We start from the raw sequence: 23,469 nt of genomic DNA, 5'->3' as shown, positions 1-23,469 counted from the left end.
TTCTGAAGCTTAACTCTCATCACTCACCTCCTGCCACACCCAGGCCCAAACCAGAAGACTAACATCCATGCCTATATTTTCTTTACAATCAAGCTTCTGCCTCTTTTTGCTTCTTCCTTTAGTGACCATATTTTTCCTAAACCAAAAGCCAAAATGTGTCGTCTGACGATCTGAAATATTTAAAGTTCAGAAAAATCCAGGACCTGTGCTTTTCAGGCCTCTATCTTTCTCCCCCATTCCTGATCACCTACAACAAGCCCTATCCAGATTATTCTGTTTCTCTTTTGAGTCCAGGCCCGTTTCCTCTGAGTGTTAAATCCATCTGCCAAGCAGAGGCCTCTACTTAAACTCGTCACCCAAAAGCCTCAGAGCCTCTTAGAGAATGAGACCTCAATTAGTCTTATCATTCTGAAAAGTTCCTCTCTTAAAAGAAAAAGACAAAAGAAAGGTTTTCTTTCCTTTATTTCTTTTTATTTTTTTTAAATAAGAAATCCCTAAGAAGTCCCTTTGAAACATTCCCACTCTTCTAGTAAGTACTGGCCTCTCCCAGTGAAAACAGAAGTTTATCTGTTCTCTCAAGGGAGAGGCATTGTTTTGCTTCTCCTTTCTAAAGTGGCTCTTCATTGCAGTTTGCACTGCAGGTCTTTGCAGAGAGGAAAAAAAAAAAAGCAGAAGTCCAAAACTTCATATGCAGAAATAATCTGAAAAATGTACTCATTCAACACATTTCTTGAGCACCTACTGTGCAGGAGGCTCCACGCACTCACTATTCCTCCCTTCTACTAAATGCATAAGCGAGAATACTCAAAAGTAGTAAATAACAAAGAAAAGGTCTTCCTACATGGGGTAGGGAGGAAAAAATAAAAATAGAAAATATCAGGTAAGTATAAATACTATAAAGAGTAAAAGGGTGGTGTGATTGAGAGAATCTAGTAAGGTGTTGAGATTAGGTCATTAGGGGCCTCAATGATGAAGTGACATCTGAATTAAGCTCACACCTAAATTGGTCCTTTTAGGACCCATCATGTATAGACTGGTAGTGGAGAATGCAAAGGAAACAGCTACCATGAAGACCCTAAGGCAGGAAGAAGCCTTTAGAGCAGAGGTTGGCAAAGTTTTTCTGTAAAGGAGCCACACAGTAAATATTTCAGGCTTTGCAAGTCATATAAGGTCTCTTGCTGTATATTCTTCTTTGTTTTTGTTCTTGTAGTTGTTTTAAAATCCTTTAAAAATGTAAACACCATTCTTATTTCCCTGGCAGTATAAAAGTAGCCCCTGGCAAAATTTGTCCCCTCCTTAGTTTTCTAAGCCCTGCTTTAGAGGAACATCTAATCAATTGTAGCTAGAGAGCAAGTAAACAAGGAGGAAAGTGGTATAAAATGAGGTCTGAAAGGTAGGCAGGAGCCAAATCATGGAAAGCCTTTGGGCTAAGTTAAGATTTTGGATTTCGAGTGTCAAGCAGGGCAGTGATATGATCTGATTTATGCTTTAAAAAGACCACCAGGGTTCTGTTTGAAGAACAGACTTTGGTGGGAGTAAGAGTGGAAATTATTGACAGTTGATTAGGTCATCGATTGTATCATCCAGGCCGGAGAGGGCAAGGGTGGTGGTAGATACATACTCATATAAAGAATTAAACAGAAAGTGAACTGAACACCCTCAGTGAAAGCTGTTTATCATTGATGAACAAAGTCATGGAAGGATTCTTGAAATTTTGCTTTAAAATCAAAATAGTATAAAGAGCTTAGGTTGAGCTATAAATAGTATTAAGTTTGATTCATAGGAAAATTTTCGTTACTCACATTTTTAGCAATATTTTGACATGTTTGATTTATAGATATTTGACTTTCAGGAAGATTATCTTTTCCTCTCTCTTCCTAGTGAAATGATTCACAGCTTCTTCTCTGGTTCCTAATACTCATTATTTCCCCTGTTTCACCTAAATGTATTATAAAATATACTTAGAATGTTCCTCTCATCTCAAAGTGTACTGCAGTCAACCAAAAGATAACCGTTTGCTCTGTTAAAATCTGAGAAATTTCCAACTTCCCTTAGCAGCAGCCCCCTCTCGAAGTTTTCACCATGAGGAATTTGTAAATGTAGGCGGTTGTCACACTATCCAAACTCATTTTCTTGTTCTTTCTCTATAAAACTACTGCTGAGAGTTTTTGAAAATTCATCAAGTTTTACGTGTCCTTTGGGCACTTTTTAAAATATTTGTTAAGACTTTTTCCAAAGCTTGGAGGGAACAAACGAAAACAAACAACATAAACCCAGACACACACACACACAGAGGTTCGGTGGTGACAACCTTTAGCGAGTCAGCAGACGACTAGATAGTGTCAAAGGCTAGGTTCCTCAGAGGCGGATTCTGAGACCAAGTTTTGCATGCAAATGATTTATGGGCGCAGGACACAACCGGCAAATACACCTGCAATGAAATGAGGAAGGCAGAAAAATCACGCGGAACATTGAACCCCAAAGTGGTTGCAAATGAAAACTCAGCTGATCCTGTGATGGGCTTGGGACCGGGATGGTCCCTCAGACTTGTTCTCAAATGAGGCAAGGAACCTGGGTCTTTGCATCTTACAGCAGCCAGTCACTGCCTGAGGGCTCCTGAGAGCGTAACCTTAGGACGCATAACCCTGCATCCTGAGGCAATGCCCAGTGAAAAAAGAAAGCTGCACACCAACCAGCAGGGACACAATTCCCAGTAGCCAAGGGACGAGTACATTAGCAATGAAGAGTGGAGCTGAATTGGAGCACACAGGAGCCACCACGGCGGGAAACTCTGATAGTCTCATATAGCCATTTGTCATTGTTTAATGTTTGTCATGGCACATAGAATTTTGCCATGGATATATGTATTTTTAATAAAATTCTCTATTCATTTTTAGTATGCCAAATATACTCATTAGCATGCCACGTATCTTCATGAAAATGCTAGTTACAATATCATTTAATATAGTATTTTACCATGGGCATGTAACATTTTTAGTAAAAATTAAGACTTTGTGTTCAAATATTTTAGAACATACTTTTAAAAAATATTGCTGGATAAGTGACTCAACTGTGGGCCTATATGCAGCTGCTGATTAAACCTGAGTCATTTTCACTCTTCCTTCTCCCTTATCAAGTCCTATGGTGCCTTCCGTGATAAGACTCCTTCATCTGTCCTTTTCTGTCACTGCCACCAATGCTGGTCCCCATCTCCTCAAACTTGAAACGTCTCTTGTATCCAATTTCATCCAAGTTGTTGATGTCGGTGGGGGGGGTAACGCTCCATTGCATGACTCGCATTAATTCTTCAAATAGTCATTGAGAATCTGTACAAGGCACTTCCGGAAATAACACTGAGCAACAAACAGTACAATCCCTCCATCTCTCATGAACATTAATCTCTAGTGAGTGAGAGAAACTTGAGTCAATTCCATGATAAATAATTTCATGGCAGTTGTGATAAAAATGCTATGAAAAAGTACCAAATGTTATGAAACCTTATGATGTTGGGACCTGGATTAGAAAGTCACGAGGGGTTTTCTAAAGTAAATAAGGGGAGACTTAAAGAAAAAGAGAAAGTTCAAAGGAAGTATTTTCCATGCAAAGAGAATACCACGCTTCTTCCTACCTTCCAGCTGCGAAGAGGAGGAGGCATGGTGTACTGAAGGGACTAAAGGAGAAAGCCAGTATGGCCAGCAAGCTAGAGCTCAGAATGCAGTTGGGAAGCCGGAGAAGAGGGCCTAGCTGGGTAAAGTAAGCAAGGGCAATACGAAGCTATTAAAGTGGGGTTTTATTTTACTGTTTTTTTAACTTTTCATTTTGAAATCATTTCAGAATTATAAAAATGTTACAAAACAGAATTTCCCTACACTTTCACCCCCATTCTTCAAATGTTAACATCTTTGATGACCACAGTACAATTATCAAAATAATTAACATTGACTCAATACTATTATGTAATTTACAGACTTTATTTTGCCATTCGGCCCGCTAGTGTAAAGGATTCTTATAAGAATCCAATCCGGGATCACACATTGTAAAGGATTCTTATAAGAATCCAATCCGGGATCACACATTGTAAAGGATTCTTATAAGAATCCAATCTGGGATCACACATAGCACTTCGTTGTCATGTCTCCTTGGTCTCCTTTAATATGGGACAGTTCCTCAGCCGTTGTTTTCATGACCCTAACACTTTTGAAGGGCACTGGCCAGCCAGCTGGGAGAACGCCCCTCAGTTCTGGTACATCTAATGTTTACTCATCAATAAATTCAGCTCAGACATTTTTGGCAATAACACCACAGAAGTGATGCTGTGTCCTTTTTCGTGCATTATTTTAGAAGGAACAAGATGTGGACCCATCTCGTGGTGGTGATGCTGATTTGGAGCACGTGGTTAAGGTGGCGTCTGCCAGATTTCCCCACTATAATGTTACTCTTTTTACCTTTTTACCTAAATATTCTGGGGAATATACTTTCTATGTGAATGTCCTGTTTCTCAACATACTTTTACCCACGAATTTTAGCATCTATTAATGATTCTTGTCTGCATCAGTTACTCCTGTGCTGTTTGCAAGGGGTGATTTGCTATTTTCACCAACCCTTCTACATGAACTAGAATGCTCCTGAGTTTTTCCCCTCTCCTCTGGTTCATTCATTTTTCTTTTTATCAGTATAGACTCATGAATTCATATTTTATTCTATGGGTTACAATTCATTACTATTATTATTTATTATGTTACTCAAAATGTCCTTGATTTGGCTGTTGGGATCTCTTCAAGTTGACTCCTAAGTCCTTTTGACATATTCTGAGTGCATCCCTATTTTCTGGCACTGCAGATGTTCCAGACTCATGTACTCCTCCTGCCCCAGTCTGCAATTAGCAACTTCTCCAAAGATCCCTGGTTCCTTTTATTGGAGATTGCACAAGGCACGCTCATTGGTTCCGGGGTATAATGATACCCATTGTCTTAGGACTTCTCAGCAGGTAGAGCTAGAAAGTGTATGCGTGCACACATCTGTGTGTGTTTATCTATACAGCTGTAAAATCATGAGTTTGTATTGACACCTCCAATTCCAATCAACCATCACGGGGTTCATTCTAGCTTTGGAGGTATTTCTCTTTTTTACATTCACTAAATATTTACTGAACACCTGCCACAGGCTAGGCTCTGTGCTAGGCAGTGGGGATATAATAGTGAACAAAACAGGTATGGTCCCATCCCTGCCCTCACGACACTTAAGTTATAGAAGTCATCATTTATGGATTATTCCCCTTTTCTCCAAATAGCTAAATTTATGCTTTCTACTGGCTCTTTCTCATTGGGATTTACAGGCCACAGAAAGATTTTAGGCAGATAACTTGATCAGTTCTACATTTCTTAAAAGATCATTTTACTCAATGAATCAAAGGAAGAAAGAGTAGAATGGAGAGGCCATTCTCAAATCACTTGAAGGGGGGTGGAAGCGAAATAGGGGGAGACCAGTTATGAGACTGGTAGGTCGTCCAGGGTAAGAGATGACCGTCAACAGCAATGGGGTGAAGGCAGGGGGAACAGAAACAAATAAATGGATCTGAGAGATATTTAGGAGATAAATGGACCACACTTGATCATCCATTTATGACGTAAGGGTAGAAGGATGACTCAGGAAGGACTTCGAGGTTTCTGGGAGTGTGTGCATATAGTGGCTCAGATTTCCATATATTGTAAATGTATGATAAGATGTCTCTTCCATTAAATTGTAAACAACCTGATAGAAGAACAGTGTAACAATGTATTATTCACATCTCTGTATCCCCAATATTTCCTACAGTGTCTGGTACATAGTTGGAGCTCAAGAGATGATGCTGAATAGGGGCGGATGGGTGGCTCAGTTGGTTAGAGCGTGAGCTCTGGGCAACGGGGCTGCTGATTTGATTCTCACATGGACCAGGGAGCTGCGCCTTCCGCAACTAGAATGAAGTCAGTGAGCTGCCATGCAGCTCCTGGGTGGCCGGATGGCTCAGTCGGTTGGAGCCTGGTCTGTCAATCACAAGGTTGCTGGTTTGACTCCCGCAAGGGATGGTGGGCTCTGCCCGCTGCAACTAGCAATGGCAACTGGACCTGGAGCTGAGCTGCGCCCTCCACAACTAAGACTGAAAGGACAACAACTTGAAGCTGAACGGCACCCTCCACGACTAAGATAGAAAGGACAACAACTTGACTTGGAAAAAAGGCCTGGAAGTACACACTGTTCCCCAATAAAGTCCTGTTCCCCTTCCCCAATAAAATCCTTAAAAAAATAAAAAATGATGCTGAATAAATGATTGAAAGGGTGACCTTCAGACTTACCAAGTTCCGATTTCAGATGTAAGGTCTCAAATTAGATATAATGCCTCATAAAAGCCTAAAATTCCCTAAGTAGAGAAAAACTACTTATGCTGAATATCAATACTCCCAAAAGAAGACTGTCCTGGTCTATTAGTTGGTTATATACACTTCCTCTTCTATCATAATTCATCTTACCCAAGACATAAAACCTGGAAAGTATAAGATAGAGGTAAACATTTGACTATAACAATGAAATTTCGTCTCGCACCTATCAGATCACCAAAAATTAATGCCTATTAATGCCTGTCCCTGGCAGGGGATGGGGTTAAGAGGAGGCCCCTGTTTCCTCTCCTCTCAAATGTCGCTGTGGGAACTAGGTGAGATGCTTCTAGCCTCAAGCAGGCATTCAGTAAAGGTTGACACTCTGCTTTGCTCTTTACACATCCACATACTCCTCTTTCAAGACCCAATTCAAACCACTTCTCCACTCGGAAGCTTGCCCAGACCACTTCAATATGCAGCAACTTCTTTTTCCTTCTCTGAGTTCCTGGGCTATCTACCTGTAAAATTCTTCAAAAATTAATCATGGGGAGTTGTGTGATCTCTCTCATCAAAAATCACTTTCTCTTTTTCACTTGTTATTTAACTATTCATATACTCATACACGGTTCTCCAGTGAAGTCAGATATAACTGGATTCAAAGGGCAGCTATGTCACTTATTTGCTATGACTTCATCTTTCCAATTTTCAATGTTCTCATCTATGAAATGGGAGACATCACCACCTGTCTGACAGAGTTGTTACGATTTGAAATAATGTGTGCAAAGGGCGCAGCACATGACACATGTTATGTGTTCAAAAAGTAGAAGCCGACAAGCACACACTGAGGGCAGTTGTCAGATCTTTCTCAAATGCCAGCCCCCTCCCAGACACACGCCTCACACAGGGCCTCACGTGTGGGTGGCTGCTGCTTGATATTTTATTTATTTATACTCCACCTTTTCCAAAAAGGATCTAAGGCAGCTAGGTGTTCGACAAATATTTGCTGAATGATTACAGGCCACACTTTCCAGTCGGATGTTCTTTCTTTCTTTCTGCTTTTCCACAATAAGAAAAATACCACAACAGCATGACTTTGAAAAGCCTTTAATCATCCTTCACTTGCACCAAAAAAAGTTTTTTTATTTAATTTAAAAAATTTAAACTATAAAATACAAGCTCATGGCAAAAAATGAAACCACCACAAGAGAATAAAATGAAAAGTAGGCTCCTCTCCTCATATTCAATCGCCCCATCCAGAAGTAATGTTTAAAAAAAACCCAAAATTTTCCTGTATATACTTCTAGAAATCTCCTCACATATGCATGCTAAATTAAAAAAAATAAAGTAAATGGGATAATACTATAGATACACTCTATTCCCTGCTTTTTTCACTTAACATGTAGGTAGTGTTTATTGGTTTTGGTATTTGGCAACTATTCTAACTTCTTTAAGTTATTCCTTAAAAATTTGCCCTGATGTAGCCTCATAAGAATATATACTCCAGGAAGGTATTTTTGTCTCTTTTGTCCTACTCTGTCCCCAGCACCTAAAAAGTACCTGGAACATAAGTATATGATCAATAAGTGTTTACTAATGAATGTACTTCCTTTTGAGGAATTGCCTTTATTCAAGGTATACTGCCCTCCCTTCGCCAAGTGACAAGGAAGATGGATAGATGCTCCCTCCTTGGATTTTGAACTAGGAGCAGAATAAAAGCAGTTGGAGTATATTCCTTCATTCCAGGGCTGAACCCATACAAGAGCATGGGATGTTCCTGCTACCGAGATTCTCTAGGGTGGCTGCTACCTGACTTTTCAGCCTGGTACTCCTGCCTTACTTTCAACCCTGTGAGCTCACCCATATCCTTTCAATGAGATTCTTTCTGCTTAAGTTAGCTCAGGGTTTGTCAACCTCAGCACTACGGACATTTTGGGTTACATGGTGCTTTGTCGTAGGGGCTATTCTGTGCATTATAGTATATTCAGCAGGATCCCTGGTCTCTACCCACCAGATGACAGCAGCATCCCCTAGTGTAACAATCAAAAACGCCTCCAGACATCAACAAATGTTCCCTCGGGGTGTTAAATTAGCTACAGTTGATTTCTTTGGAACCGGAAAAAAAAAAAAAAATCCAAACTGATGGCTACTATATCTGGCAACTTTTCATTATGACTATATAGAAATATATCATTTGTTTCAATAGCTCAGCTATAGAATATATAAGATTGTTATATGGATATGTCAGTTATTGAATTGGTCTACTAATAACGGATGTTAATGTTTTATCTGGTATTTTTTTAAATAGCTTTATGGAGATATAATTCAAACACCATATAATATATCCATTTAAAGGGTACAATTCCGTGCCTTTTACTATATTCACAGAATTGTGCAATCATTACTACAGTCCATTTTAGAATACTTTCATCACTGCAAAAACAAACCCCTGAGCACCTTAGCTGTCACCTTCCAAAACTCCATCCCCCTCAGCCCTAGGCAACCACTCATATACTTTTTGTCATAGACTTATCAATTCTAAACATTTCACATAAATGGAATCATAGAATCTGTGCTCTTTTGAACTGGCTGATTTCACTTAGCACAATGTTTTCAAGATTTATCCCTGTTGTAGCATGCGTCAGCATTTCATTCCTTCTTATTGTGGAATAATAGTCCACTGTATGAACATACCACATTTCATCTATCCATTCATCAGTTGATGAACATTTGGTCTGCTCCATTTTTTAGCTTCTATGAAGAATGCTGCTGTGAACATTCATGTACAAGTTTTTGTGTAGAGATATGTTTTCATTTCTCTTGGGTTTATACTGGAGGGTAGAATTGCTGGGTCATATGAAAACTTTATATTTAACATTTTAAGGATCTGCCAGACTGTTTCCAAAGCTGCCACACCATTTTATCTTCCTAACAGCAGCCATACTAGAGCTATAATTTCTTCACATTCTCACCAACATTCGTCTTTTTTTTTAATTATAGCCATGCCAGTGAGAGTGCTAAGGTACCTCATTGTGGTTTTGGTTTGCATTTCCCTGGGGCTTACGTTGGTGAGCATCTCTCCACGTGCTAACTGGCCACCTGTATATCTTTGAAGAAATGTCTATTCAGATCTTTTGTACATTTATTTTTCTTAAGTGGTAAGAGAAAAGTTTATTGGAAAAGATAGTACATTCCAAAGAATTAGGAGCGTGCTGAGCACTAAGAAAAGTGGCTCAAGACTCAAGGCTTAAGGCTGCATTATTAGGAGAAAAAGTACACTCCAAAGAGTTTGGAGCAGGCAGAGCAAAAGCTGCTGCTAAAAAGGCTCAAGGCCTCGAGGCTCAAGGTGGCATGATTAGGACAAAAAGTACACTCCAAAGAGTTTGGAGCGGGCCCCAAGCAAAGGCAAGGCTTAAAAGGGCTCAAAGGGACCTGTGTACATTTTTTAATTGGGTTATTTGCCTTTCTATTATTGAGTTGTAAAAAATCTTTATATATCTAGATACCAGTCCATTTTCAATGATATGATTTCCAAAATTGCCCCCCATTCTGTGTGATGTCTTTTCACTTCCTTAACAGTATCTTTTGCAGCACAAAAGTTTACAATTTTGATTGTCAGTCTTTCAGATAAACATAATGTACCATGAGCAGTCAGGTCAGCCTGTATCTCAATCAGGTAAGTATTTTTCTCTGAGACAACTATCACACTTTCGATGCAGCAGAACTGTGCATATTTCCCATTTCATCACACACAATATTAAAAATATGTATATCCATGGGTCAAGATTAAATAAATATTTTTTATTGCCTGATCAAGGATTCTTAAGTGAACTTTTGTTTTGACTGCATGTGTGTGGTGGTGAAGAATATAGAGGGTGCCAAAAAAATGTATACACATTTTAAGACAGGAGTAAACTATTAAATTGTAATACTCAATATATACTTATAACAAAAGATGAATACGAGTCACGTTTGACTTCTGCAATTACAAGAGGTGCTCAAAGTGTTTCCCATCAGCATCCAGACACTTCTGATGATGGCAAACTACTGCTTGAGCAACATTGACCAAAGTGTCTACTTGTATATATATTTTTGGCACCCCTGGTATATAACCATGAGTACAGTTGGTGCCAATGCCTACAAGAGTACGAAAGTACAGCAGTTTCACCAACCATCAGTGTGAAGGCCAGTGCTGTGAAAAAGGCACAAAAAATATCTTAGTATTACTGTGAAAATAGACTTGACCTCGCATACTCCCTGGAAAGGTTCTCAAAGAGCCCGTGAGGTCTGCTAGACCACACTTTGAGAACTGCTGCTCTATGGCATCCATGTTTGTTTAAAAAGGAAAAAGTAATTCTTTATATACACAGTTTTCTCATAAAATTGATACACCTGGAACAACATATAAGAAGGAAGATGTGGTGTGTTATCCTGTGATTTTTGCCTACCCTGACACACCACTGCATGTCCCAGGAAAACAACCCAGGGGCAGGAAGTTAAGCAAGGATAATGAAAAGAAATGGGTCATCCAACATATTTATGAGCAGGAGGAAAAGGCAAATTAGTGGATGATAATTATTTTGTAAAATGATTTACCATTTGTAAATATCTAGTCCATCAGAGTATATGTAAACTGTTAGGATTCTATTCTCTGAGTAGCAAACAGACAGGTTTTAGACTGTCCTCTACAAGTGGCCAGTGAAGCCTTTGTCCAGAGATAAAAGTCAATTCAAAATAATCCTGTAGATGCTAACCCAGTAAAATGTATTCTGGGGACCAAAGTCTCCCCATAAAAGTCCTTTAGAGATGCCCATGGCCATTACATACTTGAGAACTACTTAGCCTATTTAAAGATCTTCAAAAACTTATAGCTGTATTAAAGCAAACGTGAAAATAGTTACAGATCCTGGTTGTTACTGAGACCCAGCCCAGTCCTAACTTGTCTTTGTTTCCCACCCACACGTGATTACCACTGCAAGATTAATCCCCCTAAATCACTCTCACCTTTACTCAAAAACTTTTAGTAATAATTAAGAGCGAACGCCAGTGGAGCTCTTAACCATGTGCCCAGCATTATACTGAACAATTTAAATGAAATTTCTCATTTAATACTCCCAGTAACACACTGAGGTAGGTTCTATAATTCTCCCCTGGAGATGAGGGAACTTCGGTTTTAAGAGATTCAATAACCTGCCCAAAGTAGCTGAGCTTCTGAGTGGCAATGCTAAGATTCAAACCTAGGCTTCAGCTGAAGCTCTCAACCACTGCAGTATTCCTGCAGAGACACCATTGGTCTAATAATCACTTAGGGAACTTATTAAAAACAACAACAAAACAGTTTATTGGGCACAACTACAAAGCACATGGATCAGAATTTTTAGGGCAATTCTCTGATTCACATAGGGTTTAGGAATCCCTACAAGTTAACTTCCTCTTTCCTACAGAATGAAGTTGATCTCTCATGTCTAACCTCCTTCTAGCAGGATTCTAGGATAAGAGCAAAATTCCTAAAATTGGCCTACAAAACTCTTCATAGTCTATCCCTTGACTGACCATCCTGCCCAGTCCCCTTTCTGTTTCAGTTTCTCCTTTTCATCACAGGGCTTTCCTTCACAGGGCATTTGCACATGCTGTTCTTTGGCCTGTAGCAGTTCTTCTCTCCTCCCTTTATCTAGTTAACCCCTGCTCTTCCTGAGGCCTCAGTGTAACGGACACTTGCTGAGAGAACGTTTCCTGACCTGTGTCTCTAGGTCAGATCCATCGTTACAATCTCTCATAACACTATGTACTACATTCGTAACTTTAAAAACGTATTTATGTGATTCTCTCTCTCCCACTATAAACTGTAAACTCCACAAAAGTAACTGTGCTTGTTTTTCCCCATTATCGTACTCCTAGTGCCTAGCTTAGCGTCTGTCATAATGGTGCCTGTTCGATAAGCATTTGTTGAAAGAATATATTCAAGGCCTTTTAACTAGTCCCTACTTAACCAGCCAATCATATTGTTGATTCTCAACAGAGACCCACAGTCCCAGTTAACAAAAGTTAACTCCTCTTTCTACATCTTTTCATCTTTATCCAGACCCAAGATCCTCCTCCACTTCTTCACCTACATAATTCCTCTTATCACTACAATGGAAAGCCTTCATTTCCTTCATTTCACAAAGCTCTCTGTTAGCGTACCGGCCCTTAACAGTCCCCTCTCAATTTCTACTTCACTTTGTATTTCTATGCCATTCATCTGGCACTTCATCATATACTGCCATGTATCAGTATGTAGTATTTCACAAGTAAGTGCCTGTTTTATTTTTTTTAATATAAGCATTATTAGGTAGTTTGTATGTTCCTGAAGGGTAGTTACAATTTAATTTGCTACAGGAATACCCAGGCACATCATAAGTCCTCTGGAAACTGCCAAATGAATTCATGAAGAACTTCTGTGGCTTGCAATGTGGGCTCAGCCTGCAGTTTATCACCAAATTTGGCAATTGACAAGTCTCCTTGGAGGGCACCTGGATATTTTAGACTAGCTTTATGGAATACCTCCAGGACCCATTTTAGCAGACAGTTCAGAACAAGTGTGACAAGTGATTAACATAATGTACTATTTTAAATTTCCTGACATATTTAGAGAAGTTCCATACTCAGGTATTTCTGAATCCATTACCAAATTATTAGTATATTCCATAACTATTTAGGATAACTCTACATTGCCCATCCTTGTTCTTGTCCTCTAAAGTTGGGAGAGTCTTTATTTTCAGTAGATTAATTTGTATTTCAAAATATATCACTGAGGAAAATATTTTTTTTGGCTATAGTCATGTTGTTACTCCCTTGGCTGAATATCATTTACCATAAACCTTTAGCCCCACGAAAAATACAGGAGTGCATTTTAACTTTTTTTTTGTCAGACTAAGATCTAAGTAATTAAGACATTTCTCCTTAAAAATTAGGGAGTAAATTATAATTCCAGTTATTCTGAGTCTTATTTGAAAATGCAAGAGCCAAGGGAAACAAAGTTGACAGACAATATTGAAATTCGGGGTATATGCATCACCTATTTCAAATGCAAAGAATTAATTTCTTTCATGAGTTTAAGCAATCATGATGTTTGCCCATACTAATTAAAAATATAAAAAATTAAAGTTTGATAATAAAAAATTATCAGTTATCTGTTTCTCTTCAGATTTCTTTATGAACATTTTATGTGTAGCTAATTATGGTTTTTAACAGCTTTATAGAACTATAATTCAAAAACCACAAAATTCACTCATATTATGTGTACAATTCAATTTCTTTCAGTATACTTACAGAACTGTGCCACCATCACCAGAATCAAATTTTGTTTTATATTATTTTTAAAATTGAGATATAATTCACGAAGTTGTATAACCATCACCACTCTAATTCTGAAACATTTTCACCACCCCAAAAAGAAACCTTGTATCACTGGCAGTCTCTCTCCATTTCTCTCCAACTCCCAGCCCTAAGCAACAACTAATCTAATTTCTGTCTCTGAATTTGTCTAGTCTTAATATTTAATATAAATGGAATCATACAATATGTGGGTTTTGTGACTGGCTCCTTTCATAATGTTTTTAAAATTCATCCATGTTGCAGTGTATCAGAATTTCATTCCTTATCATCTAATAATATTTTATTGTATGGCTGACACCATATTTGGTTTATTCATTCATCAGTTTATGGATATTTGGGTTGTTTCTACTTTTGGGCTACTAGGAATAATGCAGCTAGAATATCTGTATACAAGTCTTTGTGTAGGCATATGTTTTATTTCTCTTAGGTAAATATCAAGGAGTGAAATTACTAGGTCAGGTGCTAATTACTCTTAAGATGAAAAACAGTATTTTCATTTTTTTCTATTTCAAAAGGTTTTTGACATAGCCAGGAAACATAATTTTCATGCAAATGCTAATATCAAATCCTTTTTCTTTTTTTTCTTTTTTTTAATAATAAGGTAAACCTGCACACAGCTTTGCTATCAACAGAACTGTGTCATATTACTTTCCAATTCTGGGTTCAAATAGAAATTCTAAGATAAGGTGAGAACTCATTTTAGTGTCAATCATAAAACTAAATGGAGTTTGCACTGGCCTATTTAATCAGTATGCTAGGATCAAATTCTATTTTGGGGGCAGGATATATATATCCATCTCCTTGTGGCTGACAATTGCTTAAGAGATAAATGCACTTAGGCAGCAGGAGGAGCAATAAATAGGAATTTAAAAAATCAAACAGATTAAATACTCATTCCCTCCCCTAGCGGGGGCCTGTTTCTCATTTCATGAGTAAAAGATGAAGTATTAATTATAAGTCGTCATGCAAATTCCCAAAACCTTTTATAAAAGCATCTTTCAGAAATTGGAGGCCAAATAAACTTCTGGTCATATGTTATTTTGTGTCCCCGTCCCCCCCCCCCGCCACCCACCCCCCCGCAATGTACACTGTAGTTCAAATACATTCAAGAAGCAAACTTTAAACAGAGAATTGAGAGCTGATTGTAAAATTTTACGTTGAAAAGCTTAAAACACACATTTTCATTTAAAATAATCAAATACCTCGCAGCAGAAATTAGGGAATTAATTAGAAATTAATCAAGGGAAAACTACCAGACGTCCTACCAATCACAGCACGAGAGAATGCCACAGGTCGTCCAAAAGACGCGTTCGTTTTAGCCAACAGCTCTTTCCTCCCACCAAAGCTGTCCCCAGAACGTCAGGGAATAACCCAACCAGTAATTTATGATTTTTCCCTTATGATCTCCCCACCCCGACACCCACATCCACCTACTTGGAGGTGTCAAGGCGACTGGAAATGGTTAACAGTGACCAGCAGGGAGAGAAACAAACATCCCCTGACAACCCACAGCTGAGTAAGCAAGAGCTGTTTATTCACGAACATGTTCCACTTGGAGACTGTCGGCGATCCTTGAAAGCCCAGGCACATTTTAAAAGGTTTCTAGAGAGGGAGAGAATAATCTTTCTCTCCACGTCCCACCCCCAAACACACACACTGTTGGACTCGGGTGGGAACCAGCGGGTCCACGCAGTCCCTGCCCACCGGCCCCCTCAGGAATAACCTCTCGCACTAGAGCATCCGACCCCTTGCGGGGGTTGTGTAACTCCACAAAATGAGCTCAGACGCGGCAGAGTCTGGCCCCAGCGCCGAGGGCTTCACAAGGAGCTTCTGCCACCCCTACCCCCATCACGGGGACCGACGCCGCGGCTAGGGTTGGGTCCCCGACCAGAAATGGCCCTTGAGCCCCCTCCCCTCTCCTGGCTCGACCCACCTGAGGGCAAGAGCTGAGGAGAACAGAAACAGGTAGGGAGGGCTGACCTTGTTGCTACTGACAGTGGAGCGGCACATTCTGCTGCTTCCTGGAAAGCGGCCCGAAGGATCTCTTTCCCCCTGGAGGAAGGAAACGGGAGGGCGCCGCCCGGGCGGCAACCGGCGCGGCGGCGGTGGTCGGGACCGGCTGTGCAGCCTCTAGCGGAGACGGTCCGAGGACTACATCTCCCAGGCTGCTCTGAGCTGCCTTGCGTCGTGACCCCGGCGCGCAGGGAGGCGGTGACTCTTACCTCACAGAGGTAGCTCCTCCGCCGGCAGCAACTCGGCGCCCGCGGTCCATGGACCGGAACCCCGGGCCGACGGGCAGGAACCCGGGCCGCGATCGTCGCCTCCCCGCCCCAGGCTCCTCCTCCTCGCTCCCCACCGCCTCCTCCGGACGCCCGCAGGCAGCGCACTGCAGGCTCCGGGCTCTCGGAGCCGCCCCGAGAGACTGGGTGGCGGGTTCGCGGCTGCCACCGAACTGAGGCCTACTCCGCCGTCTCTCAGTGCTATTGTCCCTGGGCCCGGCCCTAACCGGGTCCACTGGGGAGGCGAGTGCGCCGGCTCCGCGGAAAATGCCGGACCAAGCCCTACAGCAGATGCTGGACAGGTACGGGCAGCTTTGGGGGAGCACGCGAGCCGCGGACAGTCGCTCTGGCCCCGTCCGCGCCCGTCCTCGAGGCTCTTCGTAAGCGGAGCCGGGCGTGCGGGGAGGAGTTCCACGGCCTGGGGGCCGGGTGAGGGGCAGAAAGTTTGGAGTCGGTACGTGGGGGAGGACAGAGCCGGCGGCCTGGGTGTGGAGACTTAAAGCGAAACTTAAGGAGTGGTGTGCAGTTTTGTTGGAACGCCGTTTTGAAATGAGAGGGACTGGTGTTAACCCACAGAATTAGTTTATTTTTCTGTTTCTTATTCTTCCTCCCCTCCCCCCAAACTATGTAGTAACGTTTGTCAGCGATGTCACTGGCAAGAAGAACCAGACTGTCTTTCAGGGGAATCACTCTCCTACAATTTTAAGATTCCAAAAACCAAGGATAAGCATTCTTTTGGAAAGTCTGATAGGCTGACTTCATCCATCCTCCCCCCGCCCATCACATCCCTACCCCTATACTGTAAGGTCAAGAGTATCCGCCGGGGAGCTTTAACGGTCAGACCAGAGTAGAGGTTATGGAAAACAGCCACATGAGTTCAACACTGAACACTTAGCGTATTTCACTATTTTTGAGTTCACTGAGACAGTTTCGTCTTATGCTGGGCCAATTGCCCATTCCTGGGTGGGGGGCTACAGTCGGTAAAACTCTTTGTGAAATTGGCTGCATTGCCCTCTGCTGTTCAAATTCTAATCCATGGGTTCTACCATGATTTTTTGGAGCCTTTATCCACTATTTCCCCCTAGCTACCATAGGTCTTCCAGGCATAGCCAGTGCTACAGGCTAATGCATATGATTGTAGCAAGTGGTACAGCTCCTTATGCTGAGTAAAGGTCCAACTGTAAGGTTTTAAATAAAAGGACTCCCTTAATTGAGATTATACCCAATTAAACTTCTGTTTGGATCTGCCACACCCAGAACACAAATCACCCAAGAGTACATCTCCCAGAGTGAAACATTCCCTTTGGAGCTTAGAATTTTGAGACAGCTATGTAAATAGAAATCATGTTACTGACTTTTTTCAGTTGGGGTGACCCAGTGATTAATCCAGCTGACCTTGAGGTCATCATTTAGGTCAGATTATATTGACTACTCCTTTTTTATGTAAGTAGTCTACAAGCTCCTGGAATGCAGAAACTTAACTCATTATTTATCTTGAATCCTAGAACAGAGCCTGGTATTCTGCAGGTCATCGATAAATATTTGTTTTCTGAACAATGCATGACTTTTTTGGCATTTTTCCCAGTTGTCTGGGGTGGGGTGGGGGGGTCTGATAATTTACCAGTTTTTTCTTTCATTACAATTTAGCATACTGGCAAATTGCATAGGACTACTAAAAATAAGCCCACAGGAGACCACCTCCAGCCAGTTCCAATCAGATGAGACCCTATTCTGATGCAGTGTATTTTGTAATTCAATATTTTTGTCTTCTGAGGGCCTGCTGCTTACACTTTTAGTAGGTGACTTTTAGAAAGTTTTTGTGTCCAGAAGCTTTTATATGCTCTTTGGAGATTTCCGTAAAAGTGAAAAGCCAAGGAGTGCTAGTAAGGCCTTTAAAACTTCTCAGAAACTTGGAAATTCTGGCTGCATTTACTGAAGCAGGTGACTGTAATACTGGCTTACCCTCACCTTTTGTACCTTTTTGACATACATCAAGGTAGATTCTTAAGATGACATTCAAAGACCTTCGTTATCTAAGTCGGTAGTTGGCAACCTGGCTCCATGTTAGAATCACCTGGGGAGCATTTTAAAATATGGATGGATGCCTGGCTCGAGACCAATTAGATCACAAATTTCTAGAGGATGGGGTCTGAGCATCTATAGTTTCAAAAGCTTTCCAGATGTTTCTGATGTGGTTGAAAAACCACTACCTTAAACCTTAAGGGATTATTTCATGATAAGAGTACAGTTTAGTGAAAAAAGCTTGGACTAATTTAGAGACAGAAATCTTGAAGTTCTCATTTTGCCACTCACTGGCTACGCAACTTTGTAGTTAAATTCTGAGGCTATATATCATAAAGTGGGAATAGCCTATCTCATAGGATTATATCAAATGAGAATACATGTAAGCACTTTATAATAAAATGTTATTAAGTGCACAGGAGATACTTAAGATTCTTGTAAAACAAACCAGTGGGGCAATTCTCCTCCCTCATTTCCTTCATATTTACTGTCATCTTAATCTGAGCTGGTCCTATATGCAAGTTGAACACAGATACTTGATGGGTTCATTTGAGGAATACTGACAGGCCCAACAGACTGAAATATGTCAGCCTATTAGGGTGCATCCAGAATTCTCGCCATGGATTTGGCTTCCCCCCAGCTTGGTCTTTGGATAGAAGTTTTGAAGGACAGAATTTAGTTCCAAAATCTGTCCATATGTTTATTTCTTCAATGCAGACTTTATCCTTGAGAAGACTAAGAAAATGTATATAACACGTTATTGTTCTTTGGTTTCTAGGTTAAAAGTTAGGTGTTTTTATAGTGAATTAATTATTAAACATTTGTATATATTGAATTTATGTAATAAATATTGAGTGCCTACATCTGCATGATACCATTCTAGGCCCTTGGTATATGGTAGCGAACATAACCAAAAATGATCAGATGGAGCTTAAATTCTAGTGAGGTTTGTGTTCCATAAACTGTCAAATAAAATGAAGATTATGTTTATATATGACATGAATGGTATGTTCAGTTTATAACACGTAATTTTTCAGAGTTTTTAAACCAATGGCAATTTATTTATAACTGAAATCGAATTATCTTTTGTGAGTAACTAAATTTAGTTTAGCAATTATTTATCTTGATAAATTTTATTATTGCAGTATTTGTAAATAAAAGTACATATATGTAGATATTTTGCCTTTATTTTTATAAATAAGCAACTGGTTTATGTAAACTTATTTGAGCCTTTTAAATTGCTGTGGGTAAACATTTGTTTGAGAATAGTGGGTAATAATCTAGTGTTATTAATGATTTGGGGTCACAAATCATTGCCCTGAAATGATAACCATTTATAAACTCAAACCCTTTATATTAGGCTTTCTGAACAGTGGTCAGTTTTTCTTTCCTTCATTGCCACACATTTTTAAGGAGACATTTGTTGTATATTACTCTATCACCATCTATTTGTCATTTTCTCTTGTATTTCTCAAAATTAGGATTAATTGTGTAGAGAATACAAAGAGTATTGTAACATACTGCAGGAATGGACCCTCAGGTTCGAAGTCTGGGCCTGCTGAGAAATGCTTCCGGAAACTTGACTTTTGTGTACTCTCTGTCACAGTAAACACTCAGGAATTTATTGAGGTTGTTTTGCATCACTTACTTGCACCTGGTGAGTAGGCAGGGAATGTAGCCAATGTCCCCAGAAGAGTCAGATGAAGCAGAGAAAATAATCTGCTCCTTGCTGCCCTCCTGCAGTACAAAGTGCATTTGAATCTTCACTCTGTGAGGGTGTTGTCAACTACATATTACGTCACTTTGGAGCATGTACAGTATTCTGGTAGGGACATGCCGTATTATCTTCTGATTTATATAACCATCTGAGTTTCCATTAAAGCAGTTTCTCATTCTCTATGTCAATTGGCATCTTTTCCTTAATCACCTCTACCCCATTTTGACAATTACAGAGCAATACCTGGAATTAAAAACCATTAGCAATTAGTTATATTTGCTTCCCTCTGTATGTAAAGTCCCCTTTGACCATTATCCCGTCTCATGTCGTCTCCTCATCTCCATTCCACTATCATAAATAGGTTTATATTCTTCCAGTCTTCTATTTTATATATATGTATATACACACACACACATACACACACACATAAATAATAGTTTTTTGTTTCTAAAATTTATCTACATTTGCTTTTTAAATACTGTTTTGAGCTCTGTGACATAACAATTAAAGAGAATATGTAATACCCATTGTCTTCACATACCACTCTTTTTAAATTCATTCCCCTGTTTGACATTTAGGTTTTTATTTTTTCTTTATTATCTCCTTATAATTTGACTTTCATTTTCCATTCTTGTCCTCAGCTCTACTAAAAATATACTAAAGGTCACCAATAATTTTCTTACTCAGCAAACGTGATGGCTTTTTTTTCTTGGGTCTAATGTCCTTGACATATATGTAATGAAGATGAAACTGATGACTACCACCCCTTAACTTCTTAGAACTATGTTCCATTATAGCACACTATTTCTTTATTTTGTACTTTTCCCCCTCTTATATATCATCTTACCTTTAATCCCTTCAAGCACTTAAATATGGGTCAACCCTCAGCACTTATTCTCTGAAAAGTATACCCACTTACTATCTCACTTGCACTTCTAGTTGAGTGACTCCCAGATGTGTCTTTATTCCTGATCTCTTTGCACATTTTAGTGTCTCATTTCTAGCTGCCCAGTAGACATTTCCACTTGTTTATACACAGTATTACTAGCATCTTAACCTATCTAAACTACTGATATTTCCCTGGCTTTTACTTATCTCGACTTCCCAATTTTTGGTCTTTGAGAGGACTGTTCTTCACCAGTTATGAAACTTAAAGTCATCTTTTTCTTTTTCTGTTTTTGTTTTTGCTTCTTTCCCTTCAAATCCATTTCCTTATCAAATATTGCGGATTCTTTCTCTAACTCCAGTTTTTCTCTTCCACTTTGACTTACAGCGTAGTACTAGAATTAGCCAAGGCACAATTATAATCATAACATTTTCATACTTTAAAACCTGCCAGTATCTATATTTATAGTCTATAAGATATAATCTAAACTTTTAAAACCCCAGTGAAGGGGTTCAGATCTACTAATACAATCCAACCCCAACCTACCTTAACCACTGCACTCCACTTCACTGTCCTCTGAATATATCCTGCTCTTTCATCATCTTATTTTTGCTTTAGATGACTTCCTCCCTTTTAATACCTGACTAACTCTTACATATCTTTATAATTCAGCTCACACATCATCTTGAAGCATTGCACAACTCCTTCAGGCAGAATGAGTTACTCCTTCCTGTGTTGCCGTAGAACCTTTGTGCATTCATTACAGTATGTCACATTGTATTGTAAGTTTTTTAATGCACCTATTCCATGTTTCAGAGCCTTCCACACTCACCTTTTACCGCCACCACCACCACCATGCACATTCAACTGGAAGTTCACTGAGAACAGTAACTTTTCCTTACAAGGGCCTAGTGCATTGGAGAAACACTGTTGAATCTCAGTATCCTTTCATTCTTTATGACATATCAGTGCTTGGAATAGTCCTACAGAACACCATTTAAGAATCGTCTCATTTGCTCAAAACCTTCTGTATTTTCTTATTGCTTATTAAGTTTAAGTTCACATTCTGGAGCCTGGCCTTCAAGACCCTCCATAATCACATCTATTGTGTTTCCTATTATGTTTAAGACACTGAATATATGGCTTGTACCAACTACCTTTTCAAAGTGTTGCTTCTCTTTAAGAATGAGTACATAAGTACATGTCTTTTGCCCAGGCCAGACTGATTTGCTCATTGCCCTCTGAACGCAAAGTGTTCTTTTCAAGCATCTTGTCTTTTAAAGTTATACCCATTCTTTAAGACCCAGTTTAGGTTCTGCCTCATTTTATAAAGGTTTTCTAACCATTTCATGCAGAAATAATTTTCACCTCTAATCCAGACTCATGTATGTAGCAATTCTTTAGATGCCATACTTATATACATGCCTTCCAATTATTTACATGCCACAGTTCGTAAGATGGTAAGATGATAATATTTATTTGGCACATTGGAGTTAGACTAGAAGGGATTTACATCTCTGGTGAAAGCTTATGGCTGCTTAAAACTACCCTAGCAAAAATGAAACACATCGTTTCTTATATTGGCTGTAATTGCCTAAGGAATGAGAAATGGAAATTTTTATCAAAACATACTGTGCATATGTCAGCGTGGTGCAGTGAAAAAAGCCGAGTAAGTCAAGGCCTGGGTTGCATCAGTGCCTCTTTACTTAACTGTGAGGCCTTGGGCAGATTACCTTCCTGGGCTTTTGTTTCCTTATTTATTTAAGGTGGAAATAATTACACTTGCAGAGTTTATGAAAATCAGAGACAAGGGTCACGGCATGACTATATGCTCAATAAATGATTGCTTTCATTGGGTATTTCCCTTCAGCTTCCCCTTTGGTAGGTAACATGTCATGATTGTGGTTGTATCTCTTTGATGAATCCAAGTACTTTCACTTCCGTTCCACTTGGGTGTACAGACTTCTAGCCTTGCTGGTATAGTTCCTACTCCAGAATCCATGACATACGATGCTTTTAATCCTGGGACAAAGCAAGCAGTCTGCATCTTTTTCCATCATTAAATGGGACCTTCCTTGCATTAACCAGAGTTATGGGTCTCTAAGCATGTTCTGAATTAAAGAGTTCTTGTTCTCTTACCATAAAATAGTCATGCAAATACATTGTTAAGGCACCATATATAATACAACAGCAACAATTTAAAGCTTGTTTCATTGCTCTCTGTTATTCCTGGGATTCTTCTATTCTGTTACTCTCCAGTTTTCATCAAAGTGATCTCTAGGGCAGGAACCTATGATTTCCCAGATGTTTCTAATCAAGGTAAACACGTGCAATTTGCATCTGCAAAGATACGTAGACTTTACTGCCAGCTGCTTTGTTAGATTACCATACCCATCTTGCTTAATTTATGTTCCAATGAGAAACTATTTTATTGATAAGTTTCTTCCCATTTTTTTCCACATAATCATATAAACAGTGGATGACTCACAAGTGGACCCTATAAAGTGAAATTATCTTTGTCATCCACCTTTTCCCTACTGGTTTGTAATATCTATCTTTATCTTAAAACCTTTCTGCTCCAACCACTTTGGTCTTCTCATTGTCATGACCATATGTTCATTTCCATCTTTAAACTTGTTTATGCTGGTTTTTCTTTGAATACCCTTATTTTCATTCCCCAGTCCAACTTGAATTCTCATCTGTAGTTCTCCTTTTTATTGAACCTTCTCAGCTATTTCATCCTATGTTTCTTACTGTTGTCATCACATTTCAGTATAGCATACATCTCTAACATCTTTTCTTGGCACTTTTTATGAGGTTTTATGTGGTGGTTTTTTG

The 23,469-nt window shown here is 39.6% G+C and overlaps 2 protein-coding genes across 4 annotated transcripts in view; one reads left to right on the top strand and one right to left on the bottom strand.

Moving 5' to 3' along the window:
• The window catches only part of CPEB3 (cytoplasmic polyadenylation element binding protein 3), a 173,327-nt gene extending 157,251 nt beyond the window's left edge, over positions 1-16,076 (bottom strand). The window contains exon 1 of one of the 3 annotated variants that reach the window (XM_074339396.2): positions 15,950-16,076. The gene's annotated coding sequence lies outside the window, so the exon portion shown is untranslated. Of the gene's footprint in view, positions 1-15,660; positions 15,850-15,949 lie in introns of those variants that run through there. The other 2 variants (XM_074339394.2, XM_088791954.1) reach the window with 2 other exon arrangements.
• Positions 16,077-16,168: 92 nt separating this feature from the next.
• MARCHF5 (membrane associated ring-CH-type finger 5) overlaps positions 16,169-23,469 on the top strand; it is a 43,744-nt gene continuing 36,443 nt past the window's right edge. The window contains exon 1 of the mRNA XM_019739398.3: positions 16,169-16,308. Within this exon, the coding sequence (XP_019594957.1) occupies positions 16,274-16,308 (35 nt within the window). The 5' untranslated portion in view covers positions 16,169-16,273. The remainder of the gene's footprint in view (positions 16,309-23,469) is intronic.

This window comes from Rhinolophus sinicus, chromosome 15 (genome assembly GCF_057876585.1).
Source record: "Rhinolophus sinicus isolate RSI-liver-muscle chromosome 15, RSI-T2T, whole genome shotgun sequence".
Classification (NCBI taxonomy): Eukaryota; Metazoa; Chordata; class Mammalia; order Chiroptera; family Rhinolophidae; genus Rhinolophus; species Rhinolophus sinicus.
Note: the sequence above shows the minus strand (reverse complement) of the source record. Positions and strands in the feature narration are given on the sequence as shown.